The 20,465-nt window shown below is 64.0% G+C and overlaps 3 protein-coding genes across 3 annotated transcripts; 1 reads left to right on the forward strand and 2 right to left on the reverse strand.

The window, feature by feature from the left end:
- Positions 1 to 500: 500 nt before the first annotated feature.
- BTBD19 (BTB domain containing 19) lies at positions 501 to 8,807 on the reverse strand. The gene is made up of 8 exons (XM_026086936.1): positions 8,707 to 8,807; positions 6,418 to 6,661; positions 5,756 to 5,809; positions 3,519 to 3,578; positions 1,649 to 1,717; positions 1,008 to 1,139; positions 734 to 859; positions 501 to 635 (listed from the first exon to the last, which is right to left on the reverse strand). Exons 1-8 carry the CDS (start codon positions 8,793 to 8,795, stop codon positions 501 to 503), a joined length of 909 nt encoding a protein of 302 aa, XP_025942721.1. The 5' UTR covers positions 8,796 to 8,807.
- A 2,771-nt stretch (positions 8,808 to 11,578) lies between these two features.
- Positions 11,579 to 12,280, forward strand: TCTEX1D4 (Tctex1 domain containing 4). Its single transcript, XM_026086675.1, has one exon. It carries the CDS (start codon positions 11,579 to 11,581, stop codon positions 12,278 to 12,280), a length of 702 nt encoding a protein of 233 aa, XP_025942460.1.
- A 1,060-nt stretch (positions 12,281 to 13,340) lies between these two features.
- On the reverse strand, positions 13,341 to 19,974 carry PLK3 (polo like kinase 3). The gene is made up of 14 exons (XM_026086804.1): positions 19,871 to 19,974; positions 19,663 to 19,779; positions 19,103 to 19,232; positions 18,928 to 19,015; positions 18,300 to 18,395; positions 17,293 to 17,488; positions 16,744 to 16,870; positions 16,232 to 16,341; positions 16,024 to 16,141; positions 15,826 to 15,909; positions 15,476 to 15,638; positions 15,199 to 15,328; positions 14,841 to 14,951; positions 13,341 to 14,429 (listed from the first exon to the last, which is right to left on the reverse strand). Exons 1-14 carry the CDS (start codon positions 19,952 to 19,954, stop codon positions 14,235 to 14,237), a joined length of 1,749 nt encoding a protein of 582 aa, XP_025942589.1. The 5' UTR covers positions 19,955 to 19,974; the 3' UTR covers positions 13,341 to 14,234.
- Between the last annotated feature and the right edge of the window lie 491 nt (positions 19,975 to 20,465).

The raw sequence follows: 20,465 nt of genomic DNA on the forward strand, positions 1-20,465 counted from the left end.
TGTCCCAGACCCTCAGGGGACCTTGCAGCCCCCCCCCCTACCCTCTGGCAGGGGCGGGGGGGGGGGGTCACCCTGCATGGACCCCACGCAGTGTTAATGCCACCCCGATAGCCCTGGGCGGGGGGGGGGGGGCGGGGCCCTGCTCATGGGGGTCATGGCGCCCATGCACCAGCTCCCCCCATGTCTCTGCACCCCATCGCCAACCCCAGCCCGTCTCCAGGGAGCCCCAGAGCCCCCCCCACCCCTCTCACCACCCTCCCCGGTGGGGGGGGGGAACCCAGTGGGCCACCTCACCCAAAGCCGTGGCGTGGGTGCAGGTGTTTTAGTGCCACACCCACCTGCCCAGCCCTGCACTGCACCCCACATCCCCCCCAACCCACCCCTTGCCCGCGGGGGCTCTTCAGCCCCCCCCCCYCCAAGCCCCTGCGTGGCCCGTGGCACCCTCAGCCGAGAGGTTGCAGGGGGCCAGTCCCCCCCCCGGCTCGGTCGGCTGCCGGCGCTCACTTGGCGTGGGGGTCCAGGTGGCGGTGGTGGTCGCGGGGCCGCGTGCCGCGCCGGGGCCGGCAGAGGCGCGGGGGCACGCCGCTGCCCCTCCTCAGCGCGTGGGACCTCCAGGCCGCCGCGATGCTCTCCGCCTGCCCGCACCGGGACGCTGCCGTCAGCACTGGCACGCAGGGGCACCCCCTGCCCCCCAAAATCCCCATCCCGGCCGCGGGGCGGAGGCACCACTCACTGGGATGAGGAGGTCCCGCTGGTTGTGGCTCTCCAGCGTCGCCAGCTCGCTGGGCGCCAGCAAGGGCAAGCGCAGCTCGCGCACGGGCAGCGCGGCCACCTCGGCCACCGGGCGCTCCAGGACGGCCTGCGGGACATGGGACGTGGGCACGGGGCGCGCGCTGCTCCCCTCGCCGGGGCTGGGCACCGCTCTGTGCCCGTGGCAGGACCCCGGGGCCGGGGAGGTCCTGGCACCCCGGGCGGCTCTGCCCTGGGGACCCCCCGCTTGCGCTCACCGAGCTGACGTGCGCCCACTCCCGCACGGCCTGCACCAGGTCCAGCTCGTCGATGGCCAGGCGGTCGCTGCGCAGCACCCGCGCCAGCGCCGCGTCCGAGAGCTCGTGGAAGCCCCGCGTCCGCACGACCGCCTGCGGGTGCAGCGCGGCGCCGGGGCGCTGGCACCGGGACCCTGGCGGCCCTCCCTGTGCCGCGGCAGCCTCCAAACCCCGCCGGGTGCCATCCCTGCCTGGCACCCCTGGCCCCGAGGCCCCATAATCCGACACCTCCCCCCCCCAGCCTTCCTCTTCCTGGCACCCAAGTACGCTCCTAGCACCCCTGCTTGGCACCCCCTCCTTCCCGGCACCCCAACAGCCTCCCTCACAAAGCACCCCAAAACCTGCCCCCAGCACCCCCCTCCCAACCATCGTTTGTTCCCTTCCCCGCTTCCCCGCGGCCTCCCGCCACCTTGTTCCCATGGGTCCGACCCTCCCTGCAAGGGGGCTCCCCATGCCCTGGGCTGCCCTGTGCCATGCCCCCCCGTGCTCTGCCTGCAATGGGGTGCCCCGGTGCTCCCCATGCCCTAGTACGTCCCACGCCATGTCCCCCATGCTCCCACTGCGGTGGGGTGCCCCGGTGCCCCCCCAGCCCGTAGCCGTACCATGGTGCAGCCCTCGATGAACGCCAAGCAGTGCTGCTGGAGGTCTGCCTGCCCGTAGGTCACCGCGGCCTGTGGGGCAACACCGACATCTGCGAGGGGGGGGCCGGGGCAGGAGGGACCCCCCCCCCCTTCCTCCCCCAAAGACCGACAGCGAGGGACAAGGGCCCTTGGGGCTGGGGGAGCYGGGCAAGGTGAAGCACCCTCGTGCGGGTGCCAGCGTGGTGGGGCTGGAGCACCTCACACCAGGGTGGGGACAGCCAGGGCCCCCCCTTTCCCAGCCTGTCCCCCGTGCCAGCCGGGGCCAGTGGCTGCAGCRAGCGGCTCGGTGTCCCCACTGGCCACGAGGGTCCCCGGACCCTGCCGCCCTTCCCAGCCCGCCCCACAGCTGCAAACCCCGCTGCCGCAGATTGGGGTGCCCCGASCCCCCACAGCCTCCCCCAGCCTGTGCCGGAGATGCTCGTCCCCAGCGCGGGACCCTCCCTGGGCACGGGGGGGGGGGCATTTCGGCACAGCAAAGTGCCCCAAGTGCGGCATCGCCTCCCCCAGCAGCTCGGTGGGGGCCAGCGCTGACGCAAAGCAGGAGGGAGCGCGAGATGTTTTGATCAGGCTTGTTTTGTTCTGGGGTTTTGGGGTTTTTTTGTTTGTTTCCTCCGGGCCAGTTTTAGCTCTGTTTACGCCACGGTGGTCAGGCACCCACGCGTGGCAGGCGCTCCTGCGCACCGGGACCTGCGTCCCACCCCGCGAGCATCACCTCGGCCCTCGGAGACGAGAAAGAAAAAAAAAAAAAAAAAAAATCCCCTTATCAGCTTTCGTCAGCCGGGGGCACGGCGGCGTCGGTGGGGCACGCAGAGGTGGGGGACCGTGGGCGCCAGGGGGGCCAGGCCAAGCCGGTGACACGGTTCCACCACCCCCATGTCCTGGGAGCATCGGCTGCACCATCCCACCCGTCCTTGCTACAAGACCCCTGGGTGATGGACCTGCCCTGGCCCCGAGCAGCATGTGCCATAGGGCCCCTGGTTAATTTTGGGTGCTGGGACTCTCCACGGGGTTTTGGGTGCTCCCCCAGGGTGGCCAAGGGAGGGGACACTGGCTGGGCACAGGGGCACCCAAGGGTGCTGGGGAGGGGACATCCGGCGGGTCAGCACGGACACGACTGGACCTCAGCGAAGGTCCCCAAAGGATTGCTGGGTCGGTCAGACTGATCTCCAAACCATGAGGGATCCCCAAAACCCCAGGTCTTCCCGGTTTGGATGCAACCACCCGTGATGGCAGGGCCCCGCACCGGGGACCTCCGGCTGGCCTGGCGGGGGGGGCTGGAGGGGGACACAGGGACATGGCCCCGCCACAGGCTGCGCTGGCCCCGGTGGCCCCAGAGCAATGTGCCMGGGAGCGGGCAGGGCCCGGAAAGGGTAGGAAATCCTGCCTGACMGTCAGGCCAAGAGGAGGAGGGCCAGGCCAGTTCATGCATGCCCCAAAATAGGAAGGGTTACTTTTACCCTCTGTGACACCATGTGGGAACTTCTCACTGCGCAGTGGGGGTCCCGTGGGCTTGCAAGCCAAGCAAAAGCGCACCCAGGTGGGACGGGGCCTGGAGGAGAGGGGTCACTTYCCCTTCTCGCAACCTCTGTGTGGGTCACAGCTAAGCAGTACAGAGGGCCTCTCCCCGCCCCAGCGTAGGGGCCCATTTTGGGGATGGTCTACAGGGATGGCTGAGGTCCCCCTCTACMCCAAAGCACCCAGAGGGGCCACTTGTGGATCATCCCCGCCCCATCTGTGCAGCCCTGCAGGTGGCTCCAACGCCAGGACCCCCTGCCCTGCATGGGGCAGGGGCACATGAGTCCCGGCACCGCTCACCACGCGGGTGACTCACCTGCAGGGCCTCGCAGACCTGCTCCACACTCAGCGTGTCCTTGATGAACTCGACACAGAGCTGAAAGGCAGACGGAGCCGGGCCGGGCTGGGGGAGCAGAGCCACCCCGGGGCGCTCAGCATCCCCCAGACCCGGCACGGGGACAGGGGACACTGTGACACAGGACATCCAGCCCCGCGGGGTTTCGCAATGCCTGCTCTGGGCTGCGGGGTGAGGGATTGCAGCGACGCACGGGGGCAGGCRGTTCAGCCGCAGGGCTGAGCTCGGAGCAAGCAAATGCCAGCCGACCTCGACCTCGCAGCCTGAGAGGGGCCAGTGGATGGGGACAGAGGGCCACGGCCCAGCCACGGACACCAGCCCATGTCCTGCTGCAGGGGGACAGCCCCGGAGCCGGGCTGGGGGCTCTGGGAATGCTGCTGCCTCCACAGAGGAGCAGGGGACCATGCTTGGGGTCCTGGGGGACCCCGGGCATCTTGGCGATGTTCGGGGCTCCGGCTGCAGCCCAAATCCCAGCAATGTCAGCATGATGCAGCCGGATTGGCACGTCTATCAGCTGCCCCGGGGGGGAGAGATCTCCCACCCATCCCATGGCTCTTGCAAAGGGGACACGTGGGCAGAGCCGTGGCAGGACACGTGGGCAGAGCCGTGGTGGGACGCGTGGGCAGGGCCACGAGGGCAGCAGGAGCAGTCAGGGCTCCTGGGAAACCCGAAGTGACATGATGGTCAGGAAGGAGCTGTCAGCAGCCAGCTGGCGGCAGAAGGGCTCTGAGTCACCAGCGGGGATGGAGGAGGGAGATGAAGTCACCGGGCAGCTGGGGACGCAGCTACGGGTTTCCCCCGCCAGCGTGTGCGTGGGGGTCAGCCCCTTTCCCCGTCACCCCCTGGCCAGGTCCCTCTGTCGCTGGCAGGTATCCGCACATCAGCCCCCCGGCTGGGAGGGTGCAAGGTTATCCCCCGTTGCGTGGATCTGCTGGATTGCCCCTCCCGGTACTTCCAGCCCTTCCACATCGTCCCTCCCTGCAGCTCTGGCTCCTGTTCAGCACCAGCAGCCTCGTTTCCTCTCGAGTTTCTCCCTTTTCCAGCTGTTCATTAACTCATCGGTTCCAGGAGGAGTTTGGGCATTCCCCTGGTATTTCCACCTCTGTCCGGCCTCTCCGGTGGCCTTTCTCTCCCTGCATCGCTTTCCCACCAGGCCAGACCAGCCTGCGTCCGCGTCGGGGGTTCGAGGCACGGATCCACGTGGGGTAACCCCGGCAGCCGGCTTTGCCTGGGCTGGGGAAGCACGGGGCTGCCGGGGTGCCGGTCCCCGTCTTTGCGACACGTCTCACTTTCCTTCCCCGCGCGCCCGGCTGTTTGAAAGCCCAGAGCCCCATCCAGGAGCCCCCCTCTTCACCGGGCACCCCCGCGTTTCCCCCGGGGGCTGCYGTGGGGCTGAGCTTGTCCCCATGGGGCTGCGCCCACCGCGGGGCCCCCTCGGCACCGGGCGCGCAGCGACCGCGGTTACAGCTTCAGCAGGGTCCTTCCTTTCCGGTGTGGGAAAAGGGAGGGGAAGTCCAGGCATGAGGCAGCCGGTCACGGGATCGGCCCGGCCGTAATCCAGGAATCCCTCCGATGACATGTCCTGGCCGTGCTCCCTGCCAGGGAGCCGTGTCAGCTGTCTGCCCCCTCCTCGCCGCAGCTCCCTGTCTGTCTGTCCAGACACGGCCCCGGCAGCATGCGCTGGCTCCGATGCCTCCTGCCCCCCCTCCGTGGCACCGTGGCCAGGGTGCTGGGCGCTTGCTGCTCCCCAGCACCCGGGGCTTTCCCTGGGAGCATCCCCCCGGCAGATGACCGGAGGGCAGAGGTAGCCCCGGGGGCGGTGAGATGGGGGCTTTCCTACCGCCCTTGCAGTGAGCGATCCCTGCAGCCAGGGGAAGAGGAGAGAGGTCCCGTGCCCTTCCCTGGGATTCCCCAGCACCCCCAGGTGGCTCCCAGCTCCCGGCCCGGCTCTGCGTCACCCTGGAGGGGGAACCCACCGGAGAGCCCCTCTGGGCTTGAGAAACAGGGCTGAGCCTGAGCTGCCCTAGGATGGAGCTGGGCAATGCATCACGGCCTGGGCAGGGACCACCTGGGCACTGTCCGCTGAGCCATCTCCAGCCACCAGCCGTGCGGGGACCACCCCGGGGTGCTACTCGGCACAGGGCACCCGTCCGGCTCAGCTGGTGACGACACCGCCCTGGGTGCGAGCAGGGCCTTACCTTGCACAGGTCCTGCAGGCCGTACTCCACCGATGAGGTCAGCACCTCCAGGGCCTGAGCAGCAAGAGAAACACCATGAGCACCAGCAGGCAGGGCCCATTGGCAGGCCGGGGCCAAGGGCATGTGTCCTCCTCCCTCCTGCCATCACCCCATCTCTGCTCTTGCTACCAGTTGCACCCAACTCCCGGGTAGGGAGGTAGGGGAAAGGGGCTGCCACGATAGGGGACATGCAGGTGGGGCCATGTGGAGGTGTCCAGCTCTGGTGCTACCATCCCAGGGGCCTAGGTCCTCATGCAGTCACGTCCCGGGTGCCACTAGCTCCCAGCAGATTTTGGTTGCATGGCACCAAGCCCCTGGGCAGAGGGGACCAGAGGCCAGAGCTGTTGCCTCTCTGCCCGAGGTGCACATGGCCAGGGAGCCAGGTCCTGGCTGTGCCAAAGCTGGGACAGACACCCGTGGGACACAGTGCTCTCGACCCCCCCCCCCCCCCCAACGCTGGGCTGAGGCCCCACACACTTATTGCCTCTCCCATCGGGAAGGCTTTGTGCAGAGCCCCCCCTCCTGCTCTGATGGCCCAGGAGCAGCAGTGTGCCCCCTCCCCGTGCACCCCATCTCCTCCCTGCTGTCCCCAGAGCACCCCGCTGGCCCTGTGCCCCACTCACAATGTGGCTGTTGAGGGTCACGCAGTTGGTGTAGAGGAACTCAATGACGGCCAGGAAGACCTCGGGCTGCACGTTGCCCAGGACGAGGGGGCCCTGCGGCGGGACGCTGCCGGGGGGGCCCTCGCCCTCGCCRCCCGCCGGCGCCTGGCTCAGCATCCCCCGGAAGGCCTGGCAGCGGCAGGCCAGGACGCAGCGGTGCGCGAACACCTCCCGCTTCTCCCGGCCCACCACGAACGTCACGTCGCTGCGGAGAAGGAGAGAGGGCCGTGAGGGTCTGGGCATCCAGCACCCCGGGAGGCAGAGCCACGGGTGCACCGGCCCTGGGGCGCGGGGCCAGGACCCCCCGGGGGGGGATTTCTCTTCTGCACATCCAGCGGCCAGAGCAGGCCAACACCCTTTATTTTTAACATAGGGGCTTTTCCCAGAGGAACCGCGGAGGGGTCTGGGGGGCTTTGCTGTTTGCTGCTCAGGGTGCCTGGGTGCTGCAGGCAGGCTAAGGAAGACGCTTCCTCTGGAAGATGCAGAGCCCCATGGGGTGCCAGCCCAGACCTGAGCAGAAGAGGCCTCAGCCTGCTGGAGAAAGTGGCTTTCGCTTTGAGAGCAGCAAGGTGAAGGGAAAGTCCCGGCGCGCAGCTCGGCACCCAGCGCTGCCGCCTCGGCTCGCGGCGGCTGGCCAAGTGCTCCGGGCTGCGAGCGGCTCCGGCATTGCCGCTGGCGAGCTGGCACGTGGCCCACCCTGCGCCCGCAGGGCACACGGGGAGTCGGGGTCCGTCCCATCGCCCTGTCTCCCCACAGCCCCCCCCAGCATGGCCTGGGACCTCGGCCGCCCCACGTCCCCGCGCAGGGAGGCAGCACCRGGGAGCAGAGGGGCAGAGAGGGGTGAAGAGCAGAGAGGGGTCGGAAAGTCTGCAGCCAGCGCTGGAGCACGGTCCATCCATCTCCTCATCCTCTCCTCCACTCTAGCCCCCATCCCAGCGAGCAGGAAGGGCTCCGCACTGCCGTGACCTGCGCAAACCCACGCTCCGCTCGCCGGGAGGCTGTGCTCAGACAYGCCGGGCACAGCCCGAATCTTGCGATGGCCTGAAGGGAGACGTGCCCAGCAGGCACCCGGCCCATCCCACACGCGTGTTGGGGCTGTCATAAGTGATACGCAGAGCTGGGCAGTGGGCTGAGGTGTGCTGGGGCCAAGRGAGGTGTGAGCACAGCTCTCCTGGCCCTCCGTGAGAGCTGCAGTGGAGTAAACTGCTCCATGGCTATGGTCCACGGGCAAAGTGTGGGATGCAGAGTGCGGGATGCAGATCGCAGGATGCGATTGCAGGATGCAGATTGCAGACTGTGGGATGCAGATTGCAGATGGACACAGGATGCAGATTGCAGGATGAAGGGTGCAGGATGCGGGATGCTGGCTGCGAGTTGTAAGATGCTGGATTTGGGATGCAAGTTTCAGGTTGCAGGATGTGAGATGCAGGTGGGGGCTGTGGGCAACTAGACCCTGGCAGCTTTCCTAGCGCGTGGCAGTGCAGCTGGGGAGTTTTCTCAGGGATTTCTCTTCTTGTGGCCAGAATTTCATCAGGGATGGGGATTTCCTCAGATGCAGCCAGCTTTTGTGCCATCCTTAACATGAAGTGGGCAAAGAGGACYGCTCAAGCCGGCCAGCTGCCAGGCAGGAGGTGGCTGGCAGGTGGGAGAGGCGGAGGAGACAGCTGTCAATCTTCCCTCCCTGATTCAGTAGGACGTGGAGGGACAGAGTAACTGAGGCCACGGTTGGAAACAAGACGGAGCAGAGGTGCTCCCCGGGGAGGTGCACAGCTGGTTGCAGCACCTGAGGACGAGGGCACCCGGGGATCGACAGCGTGGGATTTCAGCAGTGCCTGTGATGCCGTATTGCAGCTCTTGCCCCACATCCGTGGGGAAGGAAGGGGCCTGGGAGCACCTGGGGGTTGTGTCTCCTCCAGAGAGGAGCCCGGCATCCCACGGGGGCACGGCACGAGCATTAGGGCCGGGCTGCCACAAGAAAGAGCTGCGAGCGCCGTGCGTGCCCCGGGACCGCCTGCGGGCTTCCCCGGGGATCCCCGGCGGCGCGCTCGGCCACGAGCCGCGGTGCACGGGGGTTCCCGCGCTGCCCGGGGGCTGGATGCGACCCGCAGCCACGCGAGCCCGCGGAGGGCCCCAACCCGCCGTGCCGCAACGGCTCGCCAGCGCCCGGGACCGCGGCGCGGAGCAGGCGCGGGGACCAGATGCGCGCCGCGGCGTTGGGGGGGGGGGGTGGCGGCGTCCCCAGCCCCTCACCTGAACTGCGGGTTGTTGACCAGGGAGCGGAGGGCGGCGGTGAAGGCGGCCGCCTCGCCGTGCAGCCGCGCGGAGCAGGAGCGGGCCATGGCCCGCCGCAGGGAGCGCGCCGGAGGAATGCGGAGCAGGCCGGAGACGGGAGGCAGGCGGGCCCGGGCCGCGGGGAGGAGGCCGGCCCGCCGCAGCACGGCCCCTTGCTAGGGAAACCGGCCGCTTGGCCGGCAGCGCCGGAGCAAGGCAGCCCACGCTGGAGGGGGGCCGAGGGCCGAGAGGGGGGCAGACGCGGTGAGGAAGCAGCTGGAAAACTGGTGTCTTGCTGCCAAGTCGGCTCCGGCTGGGTGTTTTCCGAGCCGAGAGCGAAGCAAGGAGGCCGGCGTCCTGCGCCCAGCCCTGCTGCGGCCCCGGTTTGGGCTCTGCCCTGCGTTGCCCGAAGGACAGGAACACCCGCGGCCCGGTGCTCCGGGCAGCATCCACACACCATGGCTCGCAGCAGCAGGTCCTGCCCTGGAGCAAGCACCATTGCTGGAGTCGATGGGGCAAATGAGGGCAGAAGGATAAAGGCAGGCTGGGATTTAGGAAAAAGCTACACGTGCATAAGTTAAATGTGCAAAAACCTCACCTCCCCCCGGACATGCACAGCCCTTTGCAGCGAGCTGGCGGGCACAGCCAGGGCTGAGCACTCAGTCCCCGGAGCAAAGCGGTGAGGACGGCCGTGGGGCGAACGCTAGCCCTGCAAGCAGCTCTGCCCCACATAGTGGCCAAGGTCTTCCCCACCTACCAACGCCGTCGCAGCCTGGCTCGCTCAGATTTGCTGCGGATACAAAAAAAGCAGTGCGCCAAATGTTGCGGAGGCACGACAGCCTTGCCCACGGCTGAGGCAAGCGATGTGCCGGGGATGCCCACTCCCCTTTGCACAGCTCCTAGCCGGCCCCATGACAGGGGACGGGTGCCCACGGAGGGACCCACCTTTGCTCTCTGCAGCCGAGCGAGGGAGAGGGAGGAGCAGGGATGGCGGCGAGGGCAGCCGCCCCGAGGGAGCAGGGTCCAGCTGCCAGCGTGCTTGGCAGCGCTAGCCAGCAGCAGGCTATAAATACCTCTGACGGGAGACAGAAACACAAAGGCTTTCTCCGCTTTCCTCAAATAGATCGGCAGCCGGCCCAAACAAAGACGCATTGATCCGGGCGGCCGCAGCGGACCAGCTGGGCTGGGCTCCGCCGGCCATGGGCAGAGAGAAAAACCCGCTCGGGGCTGGGAGCCGCCGGCCAGACCTGCCCTCCGGCCGGGGCACGGCGGCAGCAGCAGCAGGGCCACCCCGGCGCTGGGCCACGCGCCCACTCTCCCATGCAGCCCGTTCGCAGGGATGCCATGAGAGAGGCGGCACAGGAGGAATAAGCATCCGAAGGATGCTCCCAGGGTCAAATCAAGCCCTCGGGATCCCGCAGCCGGGGTGCAAAGCAGAGACTGCGGTGGCCCAGCAGGCTTTTCTCCACCCATCGCTCTCCCTTGGCACATTAGATACCTGCGAGCTCTTTCCAGGGCTGCCAAGAGGAGATGGGGCTGTCATGTCTCCAGCCCTGCGGTCCCTCTCCCTTGATCCTCCTCCTTTTCTGATGCTCCGTGAGGTCCCTGGGGTCACGGTAATGCTCTTTTCCCGTTGAGGCTGGAGGACCCATACTGGGAGCAATTGTGCCCCCAGCGCTGGCTGCGGTCCAGGCTGTGGCTCCAAATGCAGCTGGGCTGAAAGTTTCTCCTGGGCTTCACACACGCACACATACATGCACGAGTCCCTGTTGGTGGACGCAGACCTGGGGCCATTTGGCCACGTGCTGGGCGACGTGGCTGGTGCTGGGCTTCGGCCAGCTGCCTTCCCCGGGCACGCAGGGCAGCCGGACRCAGCGGAGGGCGAACAAGGACCAGCATGTTGAAGGACCAGGAAGCAAAGAGTTACAGGAGCCGTGCCCCAGGGCCGGGGCGCATTTCAGTGTCACATAGCAACACTTCACGCTCCACGACACAACGGGTTTCGCTCTGAGGCCTGCCGAGACCAAGGGGCACAGGACAGTCCTGGGCCACGGAGCAGCCCCGGGGGCACGATAGCCAGAGCAGTGCCCTGATTTACCCCGGCAGGGTCACGCGTGGGGTTGGGGGTAAGTGTGTGAGTGGCGTGAGCCAGGAGGGCTGGGGAGGAAGGAGCTGCTCGCCCCGGCCAGGGGGAAAGGACGGCGAGCAGGGCTGGGTACGGGCCCYGCTGGCCGGGACGTCCCAGGCTGCTGGGATGGAGGCACTGGATGCAGAGGCAGCCACCTCCGGCCAGGCAGGGAGAGCCAGGACCTCCCAGGGTGCGACACTGCCCTTCGCCAGCCTGGGAACCCCGATCCTCCTGGCATCACAGGAGAGCAGAAAGGTGCCGGCGGCCCATCCTCTGCCCTCTCCCATGGGGAGGAGATGGGGCAAGGCCCCCCGGGAGCTCGGGAAGAGGGCAGGACCCAGCTTTGTGCCACAGCCAGAGAGCAGGCTGCCCATGGCCGTGCGGATCCCTGCGAAGCCGGCTCAGCGCCTGTGCGGCTACCACGGGGCGAATCCCGGCCAGGGCCTCCTGCCGGGCATCAGCCCAGCCTCGGGCATCGGCGGCGACTGCCATCGCGCCCAGGGCTGCGGTCCYGGTTGTGCCCGGGCGGCACGCGCCCTTGCTCCGCATGCACAGCCGCCCCGAGCCGCCTCCTGTCCCCCCAGCACAGCTCGGCCGAGCTGCGGGAGCACTGCAGCGGGCAGGGAGAAGCGAAGCCGAGAGGCAGCACCGAAGSCCCCAGGAGCAGCAGGGCCGCCGCTGCGCCCATAGCTCGGGGCCGCATCTTCCTTCCAGGCCGCCCAAATGGCCAAGCAGGAGCCGGCCCTGCTGCCGCTGGCGGTGGCTCCGGACGGCGCTGAAGCCCCTCCGCCCCGGGCAGTGCCGGGGGGCGCGCGCYGCGGCTCCCAGCCCTTGGATGCGCTGCCCCGGCCCGCGGCCCCGGCGAAGAGCACCGAGGAGGGCAAGCCGCCCCTGCTCCCCTCCCGCCGCAGCTCCATGCTCAGCGTGCTCAACGCGCCCTTCGCCAGCCGCCGGAGCTCGCTCGTCGCGGCGCCCGGGGGCAGGCGCCCCGCCGTCGGCCCCTGGATGCTCCACAGCCGCGTCAGCTTCTCGGGGCTCCCCCTTTTCCAGCCCATCCAGGAGATTCGCTATGAAAACACCTACAGGATGCAGCCGGATGAGGGCTGCAAGTTCAGTGCCTGCCGGGTGCGGCGGGTGCTGGAGTCGGCCCTGGCCGCCTCGCTGGGCGACGCGGCATACAGCGCCCAGAGCGGTGCCCAGCTGGCCCACAGCCTGGCCGACCTGCTGCGGAGCCGGGCGAAGGAGGTGGTGCCGCCCCGCTACAAGCTGGTCTGCCACGTGCTGCTGGGCCAGCGGGGCCAGCAGAGCCTGCTCGTGGCCAGCCGGGCGCTGTGGGACCCCCAGAGCGACAGCTTCGCCTCGGCCACCTTCTCCAACGCCTCCCTCTTTGCCGTGGCCACGGTACACGGGCTCTACTTTGAGTAGCCCTGCTCCAGCCTTGTAGCACTGCAGGAGAAGAGGGGCTGGAAATAAAGAGATTTGCTCCAGCCGCAGCTCTTCTATGTCGCAGGCTTTGGCCTGTGGTGCAGGTGAGGAGCCAGGCACCTTGGGTGATGTAGAGCCAGTGCATCAGTCCAGAAGTCACAGGCCCTCTGCCCGTAGCAGCAGGATAGGGCCAAAGCAGGCTCAAAGCACTAGGGCAGTGCCCGGCCTCTGTGGAGCCCCACATGCAGCTCCCTGCACCACTGGGCCAGACCCCCACCCCGCCTGGCTGCCAGGTTTGGGGGCTCACTAGAGTCCCAAGCCTGCCTGCACGTTGCAGCTTCCCCTTACAGCCTGCAAAGGGCCTAAGCTTCAGAAAATACAACCTGACATGTAGCAAGAGGTAAAAAAAATCCAGAGTCCTGGAGCAGGCAGCAGCTCTGGGGAAAGACACAGAGCAGCCCAGGCTGTTTCCCACAACCCCAACTGCTCCCAGGCAGATTGATTGCACCAGTACTAAGGAATGAGAGCAGGAGGTAACAGATCATGTTCAAAGCACATCCATGGAGCAGATTAAATCCTTGCACTTTCCTGGCTTTGGTCCCAGCTCATATCCCATCACATGAGGCAGAGTGCAAAGAGGGGGAAGTGAGCCAGTCCCTCCAGGCAGAGCTGGAAGGGCCCTGGGGCATGAGACTTTGCTTTCCCCAAGCCAGGGCAGCACAGACTTTAGGGTAGTTAGATTTGACCCAAGGGCAGAGACAGCAGTGAGCAAGAGCTAATCATGCCCAGCCCTGGGGAGGGGATGGGGGCAGGGGAGGGCCCCAGGGTGTCTCATCCCAACACCAGCTCAAGCCTATAGGGTCCCCAGCACACCCAGCCCTATGACCTTGCCCCCACACCAATGCCAAGGAGGCTCTGGCATGCCAGGCGGAGAGAATACCTGAAGCAAGGATGAAGATGAGGATGCTTTGCTCTCCAGCTTCGGGGAGCTATAGCCAGTTTGTGGCACAGGACCCAGCACCAAGCAAGGTGGAGACAGTTTGCTCTTACAAGAGGAAATTTTTATTGAGGTGAATCGGGGACAAGGGAGCTGCACATGAAAACTTCAACAGGAAAATAAATAAATCCATATAAATAAGATACATAAATAGTCCCACCCAGCAGAGACTGCCTTGAAACAAGAAACCTCCCACAGGTCCCAGCAAAATGAGGGCTTCTCCAGACAAGCCCTCAGATCCCTTTTTTCTCTATCAAGCCTTAAGTTGTACCAGACAATTCACAAATTCGGGAGCAGCTGGAGCATGGTCAGCCCTAGCACTGCCCAAAGGGGCCTTGCTCCCCTCCTTAGTGTAGTGGTTGTGGAGCAGCATGCACCAGCCCATGCACCCCACTGTCAAGGCAGGCAATGCCCTTCACCCCTGTCAATCCCTTGTGGGGGGTGTGTTATCCCCACCCTGCACCAACCTGAGCCTTGAGCACAGGACTCTGGAGACAACTGCTAATATGCCTGAGAGTGATTTCCAGGTGAAGCTGGCAGCTGGGCACATTGCCCAGTGCCAGGACAGCCAGAGCCCTGGTGGCAGGCAATGGACAGCCAGGGAAGGCTGAAGCACCAGCCACTGCAAGGATGCACTGGCTACAAATCCAAACCAGGCTGCAGGGCACTCACTTGCCCCTTCTGCTCTGTCCCAGTCCACTCCACCAAGACCAGCACAACCAGAGCAGGAGCTGCCAGCAGGGAGGCAGTGATTGCCAGAAGCCAAGGAGCAGCAAGGACAAAGGGTGCCCAGACCAGCTGCCATAGCCACATCCAGGTGTCTTAGTCTATAGAGTCCAGCTGAACACCAGAGTACAGGGTGCCCCGGTAGTCAATCCAGCACCACAACACACCTCCCATCCCATGGGAGGGTAAGGGGAGACCTCTACATCCAGAGAGGGTCCCCAAGGTCCCAAGCTAGGCATCAGCCCGCTCCTGGAGGAGCTTGAGGATGTATCTGAGGCGGTGCTGGAGCTCAGGAGAGCAGCCCAGCTCCTGGATGCTGCACAGCTTGTAGGTGTAGGAGTTGCGCTCCCGGTTGATGTAGGTGACAAGGCAGGAGTGGTCAGGCTTGCTGATGATCACCTTGGTGTGATCATTGTAGAAGTTCACCTAGGAGACAGGTGGGGCCAGCATTAAGCACAAGCTTGCTATAATCCACACCTCCTGCAGCACAGTGGGAGCAGAGATGGAGCCACGCTTCCTGCCTCAACTCGTTCCTCCTCCCCAACCAGCCCGGGAACATTGGCCACTCCACACCCTGCAGCAGGAATGCGACTGGCCCAAGCACCAGAGCAGCCAGAAGTGGCTGGCCAAAGCATGGTGCCTCCCTACACCCTCCCAGAGGCTGGACAAGCCACAGTCAGCAGCTCTGGGTACAGGAGCAGCATCCTAGACCAASAGCTAGTTTCACAGCTGAACTTTGCATTTGGGCTGCAGTGGACAAGACCTAACCCAGGCTGGGAGTCCCCAGATGACTTCTTTCCCATAGGGGTCAGGCATCCCTATGAACCCCACACATACCTGGAGGGTGCCACTGCTGAAGAGCATGAGCAAGGCCTGGTCAGTCTTCACCCATTGCAGGAGGAGCAGGGCTGGCTGCCCAAGGTCATCTATGCTGGGCAAGTCACCTCCCTTAGAGAGAAAGGTTTGCATAAGCCACCCATGCCAGTCCAGGGGGTACACTGTCACTGGGTGCAAATGCAGTGGGGCTGTGTATATCCCCAGGGGGGTCCCTGCTACTAGGACACAGCTGTGTCCACCTGGCCATGGCCTGCAAGCAGGGATTCCCATAACTCTGCATTGAGCAGTCAAGCTGTGACTGATGTCCAGCCTGCCCATGGTCCCAGCCCACCCCTCACCAGGGCCCCCACACACCCACCTTCATGAGATGCTGTTCCATGTAGGATGCAAAGTAGTGCAAGACACTCATCTGTCCCTGCAGCTGCTCAGGGATGGCAGACACAGGGAATGCAATGTGTCTGCTGTTGGTAAAGTTGTAATGCACCATCCTGGGAAGGGGAGCAGACTGTGAGCTTTGGGGCCACCCAGCCCCAAGCCCACAACTGGTGGGGCCTCCCCCCACCTCCACCAGCCCTTTCCCACCCACCCTGCCATGGGGCTGACCCCAGAGACACCAGCACCTTCCCCCTGCTTACTTGTGGTTGGGGGAAAGCGTCATGTGCGTGCCATCATTGAAGAGGACCCCGATGCTGTGGTTGGAGAGCTGGTAGCCAAAGCCATACTTGTTGGAGTAATCCACCCACTTGCTCACCCAGACGAACTGCTCATGCCGGGCCAGGGAGGCTGGGTTTCTGTCCRCTGGTGGGATGGAGGGGGGGGTGGTGAGCAGTCTGCCCCTGCCCAGCTCACCATCCCACCCCAGGCAAGCAGACCTCCCAGCAGCAGGCTCCAACAGTATTTAAGGTACCCCAAACTGCAGCCCTGCCTTCATCCTGTGGGGAGGGGGACACAGTGCATTGTCCCAGGGGCTGTTTGACTGGTTTACCTGGGGGCATGCAGGACAGACAGGTCCGCAGGAGCCGGACAGCTGACTCAATGACAACAGAGGCAGTGATGCAGTCTTCAAAGGCTGCAGAGGGAAGATGACAAGCTTTGAGTCAACCATCCTGTCCCCTCTGCTATCAACCACAGCAGGTCAGGAAGCTCAGGACAGGCCAAGGTGGCCCAGGTAGGTACTGCTCACCTTCACAGCTGCTGGCCATTGTCCCCCGGATGGAGGGGGACACAGACTTGTGAGATGTCTCCTCTGCCACTGTCTCCACAGGGCTGGAACTGGCGCTGCGGCATGATACCGGGGTGGCCTGCAGAGAGACCTGGCATTAGCACCATCCCAACCTGGTCCCTCAAGGAGGGGTGGACCCAGGCTTGGGGACAAGCCCTGCTCTTCTCACCTCATTCCCTTCCAGAGTTTTGTAGCTCATCTGTCGACAGATTGAGGTCTTCATCAACCCAGTGACCAGCTTGGAGATGTCATCTTTGTCCTCTGAAGAGCCCTTCTTGGCTAAGGAGAGAGAAGGCAATGAGCCCACTGCTGGGATATTTGGGCCACCACCCCCACTAGCTTGGCTTTCCCTTGGCCTCTCCCTTGCCCATCATGGGAAGGATGGTGTCAGGCAGCTGCCTCCCACTTTCACTTCCCAGTTCTCATGCAACACAAGGTTTCCAGGAGGAACTACCAGCCACGGGTTGTGGCCCAGCATCCRCTCACCAGGCGAGCACACCCAGCGCCAGGCCACCAGCAACGCAACACCGGAAGGGCAGGGGCAAACCCAATTTGTGCTGGCCTCACAAAGGGGGCTGCAGAGCACCATCAGGAGGCCTCACCAGGAGCCAGGGCCCACTTTTCCCTGGAGGAAGGGTCAGCCAGAGGCTCCTGTCTGTCTGGGTGAGAACACAGCCTTACCCTTGGGTTTCTTCTTCCCAAAGAGTGTCTTGGTGACTTTAGCAAACAGACTCTTGGCTGGGTTGGGGGGACACAGCTCTGGAGCCATCACACAACTGCTGGGAGGGAGCTTCTCAGGTGTGTAGCCCTGCAGAGAGGTCAAAGCAGGGCTTTAGTTTCCATAGCCCACGTGCTACACAGCAGAGCAGCTGCCCTGAGCTGACCAGTCACTCACAACCCTCCTGACAGCCAGCTTGCATTTCTGTCAAGCCACAGATCCAGGATGGGTGTTTAGGTATCATCAGTATGGCAAACAGCCTGTGCTATAGGGACAGAGCAGCAGGGAGCCACACCAGATCCCTTGGCACCCAGAGCAATTCCTCCAGCTGGCATTTCCACCGGATACCAACCACTTCCCTCAAGGGACTGAGGCTGGGGTGACAAGGACAGCACACCAAGGGCAGTGCCCTGCACTTTGTGCTAGGGGTCATGCAGCCGGAAAAGCCTCATCCCGCCTGGAGAAGAGTCACACCAGCCCAGAGATCTGATTGCAGGCTCCCGCCTGCTCACCTTGAAGAACTCATGGTCCAAGATCTCCTCAAGTGTGAGGCGGTCCTGGGGGTTGCGTTTCAGGATGCCAGCRATGAGGTGCTTGGCAGGCACAGAGAGGAAGGCAGGCAGGGTGTAATCCACCTGCTTGATGCACCTGTAGGTCTCTTTGAGGTCAGAGGTCTCAAAAGGAGGGTTCCCACAGAGCAGGGTATACCTGGGAGGGGACACATGCCACAGTTACATCCCTGCAGGGCTCATGACTCAGCAGCACTTAGAGCAAGGAAGTTATTCACATGCAGCCAGCCACACCTGGCTGGGAGCACCACTTCCCAGCCCGGGGAATGAGCAAACGGGGCAGCAGCGTTCACATCCGGCCGTGCTTCCTCCTAGCAACTGTTTGGAGCAACAGGCAAGGAGCCCTTAGGAAGCAGGGGAGGGCTGGGGAGGCAAAGGCCATCCTCCCCAGCTGCTGCACTGCTGCTGTGCTCCTGCCCCAGTGCACCCCCCGCACTGTGAGGCCGCTTGTGCAGGCACTGGAGTGGAAAGTTCAGCAGGAAGCTTGTGGGTAGCGGCCAGGCAGGGGCTAGAGGTTTATCGAAGCAGCACAAGCGACTCAGCGATCGCTCCCCATACAAACAGGCACAGCAGCTGCTGCCAGCCACCGAGATTTTCCATTGTTTATCATGTTCTCAAGTCGGTCAAGTCTGCTTTGAACCGGAGCTGAGAACAGCACGAGAGAGTTTGCAAGTGTGCAGCTCCCACTCGCAGAGCTCCTGAGCAGCATCCCAGCCCCCAAGATGGATCTCTGCTCCAGAAAAAGCACTCAGCAGACCCAGCCGCTTGTCGCCCTCCCCCTGCCTTTCAGCAGCCACTGCAAACCCACAAGATGAAGTACAACTTCCTCATCAGGGCTGCTCCAGAGCACCCCTCTCCCCAGCCCTGGGGACACACATGGAGCAGGCAGGACTGTGTAGACCCCATCCCCRCCTGGCCACAACACTTTGCACACAGCAGCACTGACTTACATGACACAGCCTAGAGACCACACATCCGACTCGGGCCCATRGCCCTGCCGCAGCAGCACTTCAGGGGCCAGGTAGTTGGGGGTCCCGCATATTGTCCTGCAGGGCAGAGAGCTGGGTCACTGCATGCTTTGCATCCCTTTGCAAGCAGCCTCTCCCCATCCAAGCCCTCACTTTTAGCTTGCAGACTGTTCTACCCCCTCCCATTTTGCTCGTTGGGAGCAAGAGGCTCCATCCATCTACAAGAGCCCCCTACAAGCTCCCTCCCCCCAGCTCCCAGGGGTCAGGAGCAGCTGCTCCTAGAGAGCCATTGGGAAGAGCTTGTCCTCAATACAGCAAGGAACAGAGCCTTTGTGTCCCCAGCCCCGCACACCAGGCAGGGCAGCCTGGCAGGCACAATAGCCATAGTGAGCACATTGTTCTCCGACRGGCTGCGAGCTCCCTCCTGGAGAAGCCGCAAGCCCTCCACCCCGCCCCTTGCCTGCGGCCACGAGCCCCAGGCAGCTGGGGCAGGAATCGCCYCCCACCACTCTCGCAGCCAGAAGGGTTGCTTGCCCCTCTGCTTAGGATGCTGGCCAGGAAGAAGATGAGCCCTTGGAGGACAGCTCTGGAGCACGGAACTCAGACTTACTTTTTCTTCTGGTCAGAGATATCCTGACAAGCAGCTAGACCAAAATCCCCCACTTTCAGCTCCATGTTTTCATTGATGAAGAAGTTGCCTACAAGACAAGAGTGATGCATCAGCACTGATCACTGTAGGGCAGCCCAGTCCCCACACAGGTCTTTGCCCTGACAGTGGCACTCACCGAGCTTGAGGTCCCTGTGTAGGATGCCCTTGAGGTGGAGGTATTTCAAGCCTGAGATAATCTGTTTGAGGTAATAGCGCACTTCTGGCTCCAGCAGAGTATGGCGGGCCTTCCAGATGTGAGCCAGGGACTGCAGAGGGAGAGAAGGCAGTTAGGTAACTGCAGGCAGCGAGAAGAGGCATCTGTACCCACTAGGCAAGGGGTAGGCAAAACGCAGTTCTTCCAGAAGTAACACATCCACAAATAATCCTTCTGGCATGGCCATGAACTCAAAGCATTGAGGTCACCACAGAATGCTCAGCACAACCAGTGGATTTACAGGTGGCACCACTGGGGACTATGGGTTACCAACACAAGCAGATTGCCTGTCCTGTTCAGGGTATCTGAGCTGTCTCCAATGCAAGCAAACAGCTTGTGGCTGAGCAGGGTTAGCTCAGAGGGTGGAACAGAACAGGCAACAATGGAAACCAGGAGAAAGTGCTAACACAGCTCCTCAGATACAGCTCAGCACCAGCCACCTGTGGCTCATTTTATGGGAACCTTTGGCAGCCAGCAGTTACCTTCCTACTGCAGTGCTCCAGGAAGATATAGATGCTCTCCGAGTCCTCAAAGTGATGGGAGAACTTGACAATGTGCTTGTGGTGCAAGTCCCTGTGCAGCTCAATCTCATTGGTGATCTGGAAGAGCAGGAGCCACAGGTAAGCACAGAGCTCTCGCTGCACCCCAGCCAGCCAGGCAGACACCCTTTGGCAACCCCACGCTGCCTACCTTCTCCCGCTGGTGGGGTTTAGCCACCCGGCTGTGAGGAATGACCTTCACGGCATAGGTTTTGTTGCTCAAGAGGTCTGTCATTTCGTAGCATCGTGCAAAACCCCCCTGCAAAGGAAGATGTGGTTAGGGATAAGCAAGACAGCTCTTTGCTCTTGTCTCAGCCACCCCGGATGCTAATAAGCCTCGACCGTTTCCTTGCAACACAGCCTGGAGAGCATCATAAGCCTCTCTCCCTCCTGCTACGTTGCCCACTAAGATCTGAACTACAAGGTTCTCGACTAGGGATTTTCTTTATTCAGTTCCTGTAAAGCCTCCAGGGCGTTTTTCCTCCCACCACGGCAAGGCTCTGCATCTTTCCACATGCCAGATCACCCGGAAAGTCCTGCACCGGGCAGGAAAGTAGAACAGGCCGGGAGATTTGAGGCCACCGAAAGCGAGCGGCGCAGAGACAGGTTTTTCCTGCCGTGATGTCAGCGCGCGGATCTGCACACTCAGCTGCCGAGCCGCCCCGGCCGGGCTGGGGCCGGCGCGCCGCCTCCCACACGCCGCCCCGAGCACGGGGGACGGGCCCGGCCCGGCCGGCTGGGAACGC

Source organism: Apteryx rowi, unplaced genomic scaffold, assembly GCF_003343035.1.
Source record: "Apteryx rowi isolate R43461 unplaced genomic scaffold, aptRow1 scaffold_7, whole genome shotgun sequence".
NCBI classification, from domain to species: Eukaryota; Metazoa; Chordata; class Aves; order Apterygiformes; family Apterygidae; genus Apteryx; species Apteryx rowi.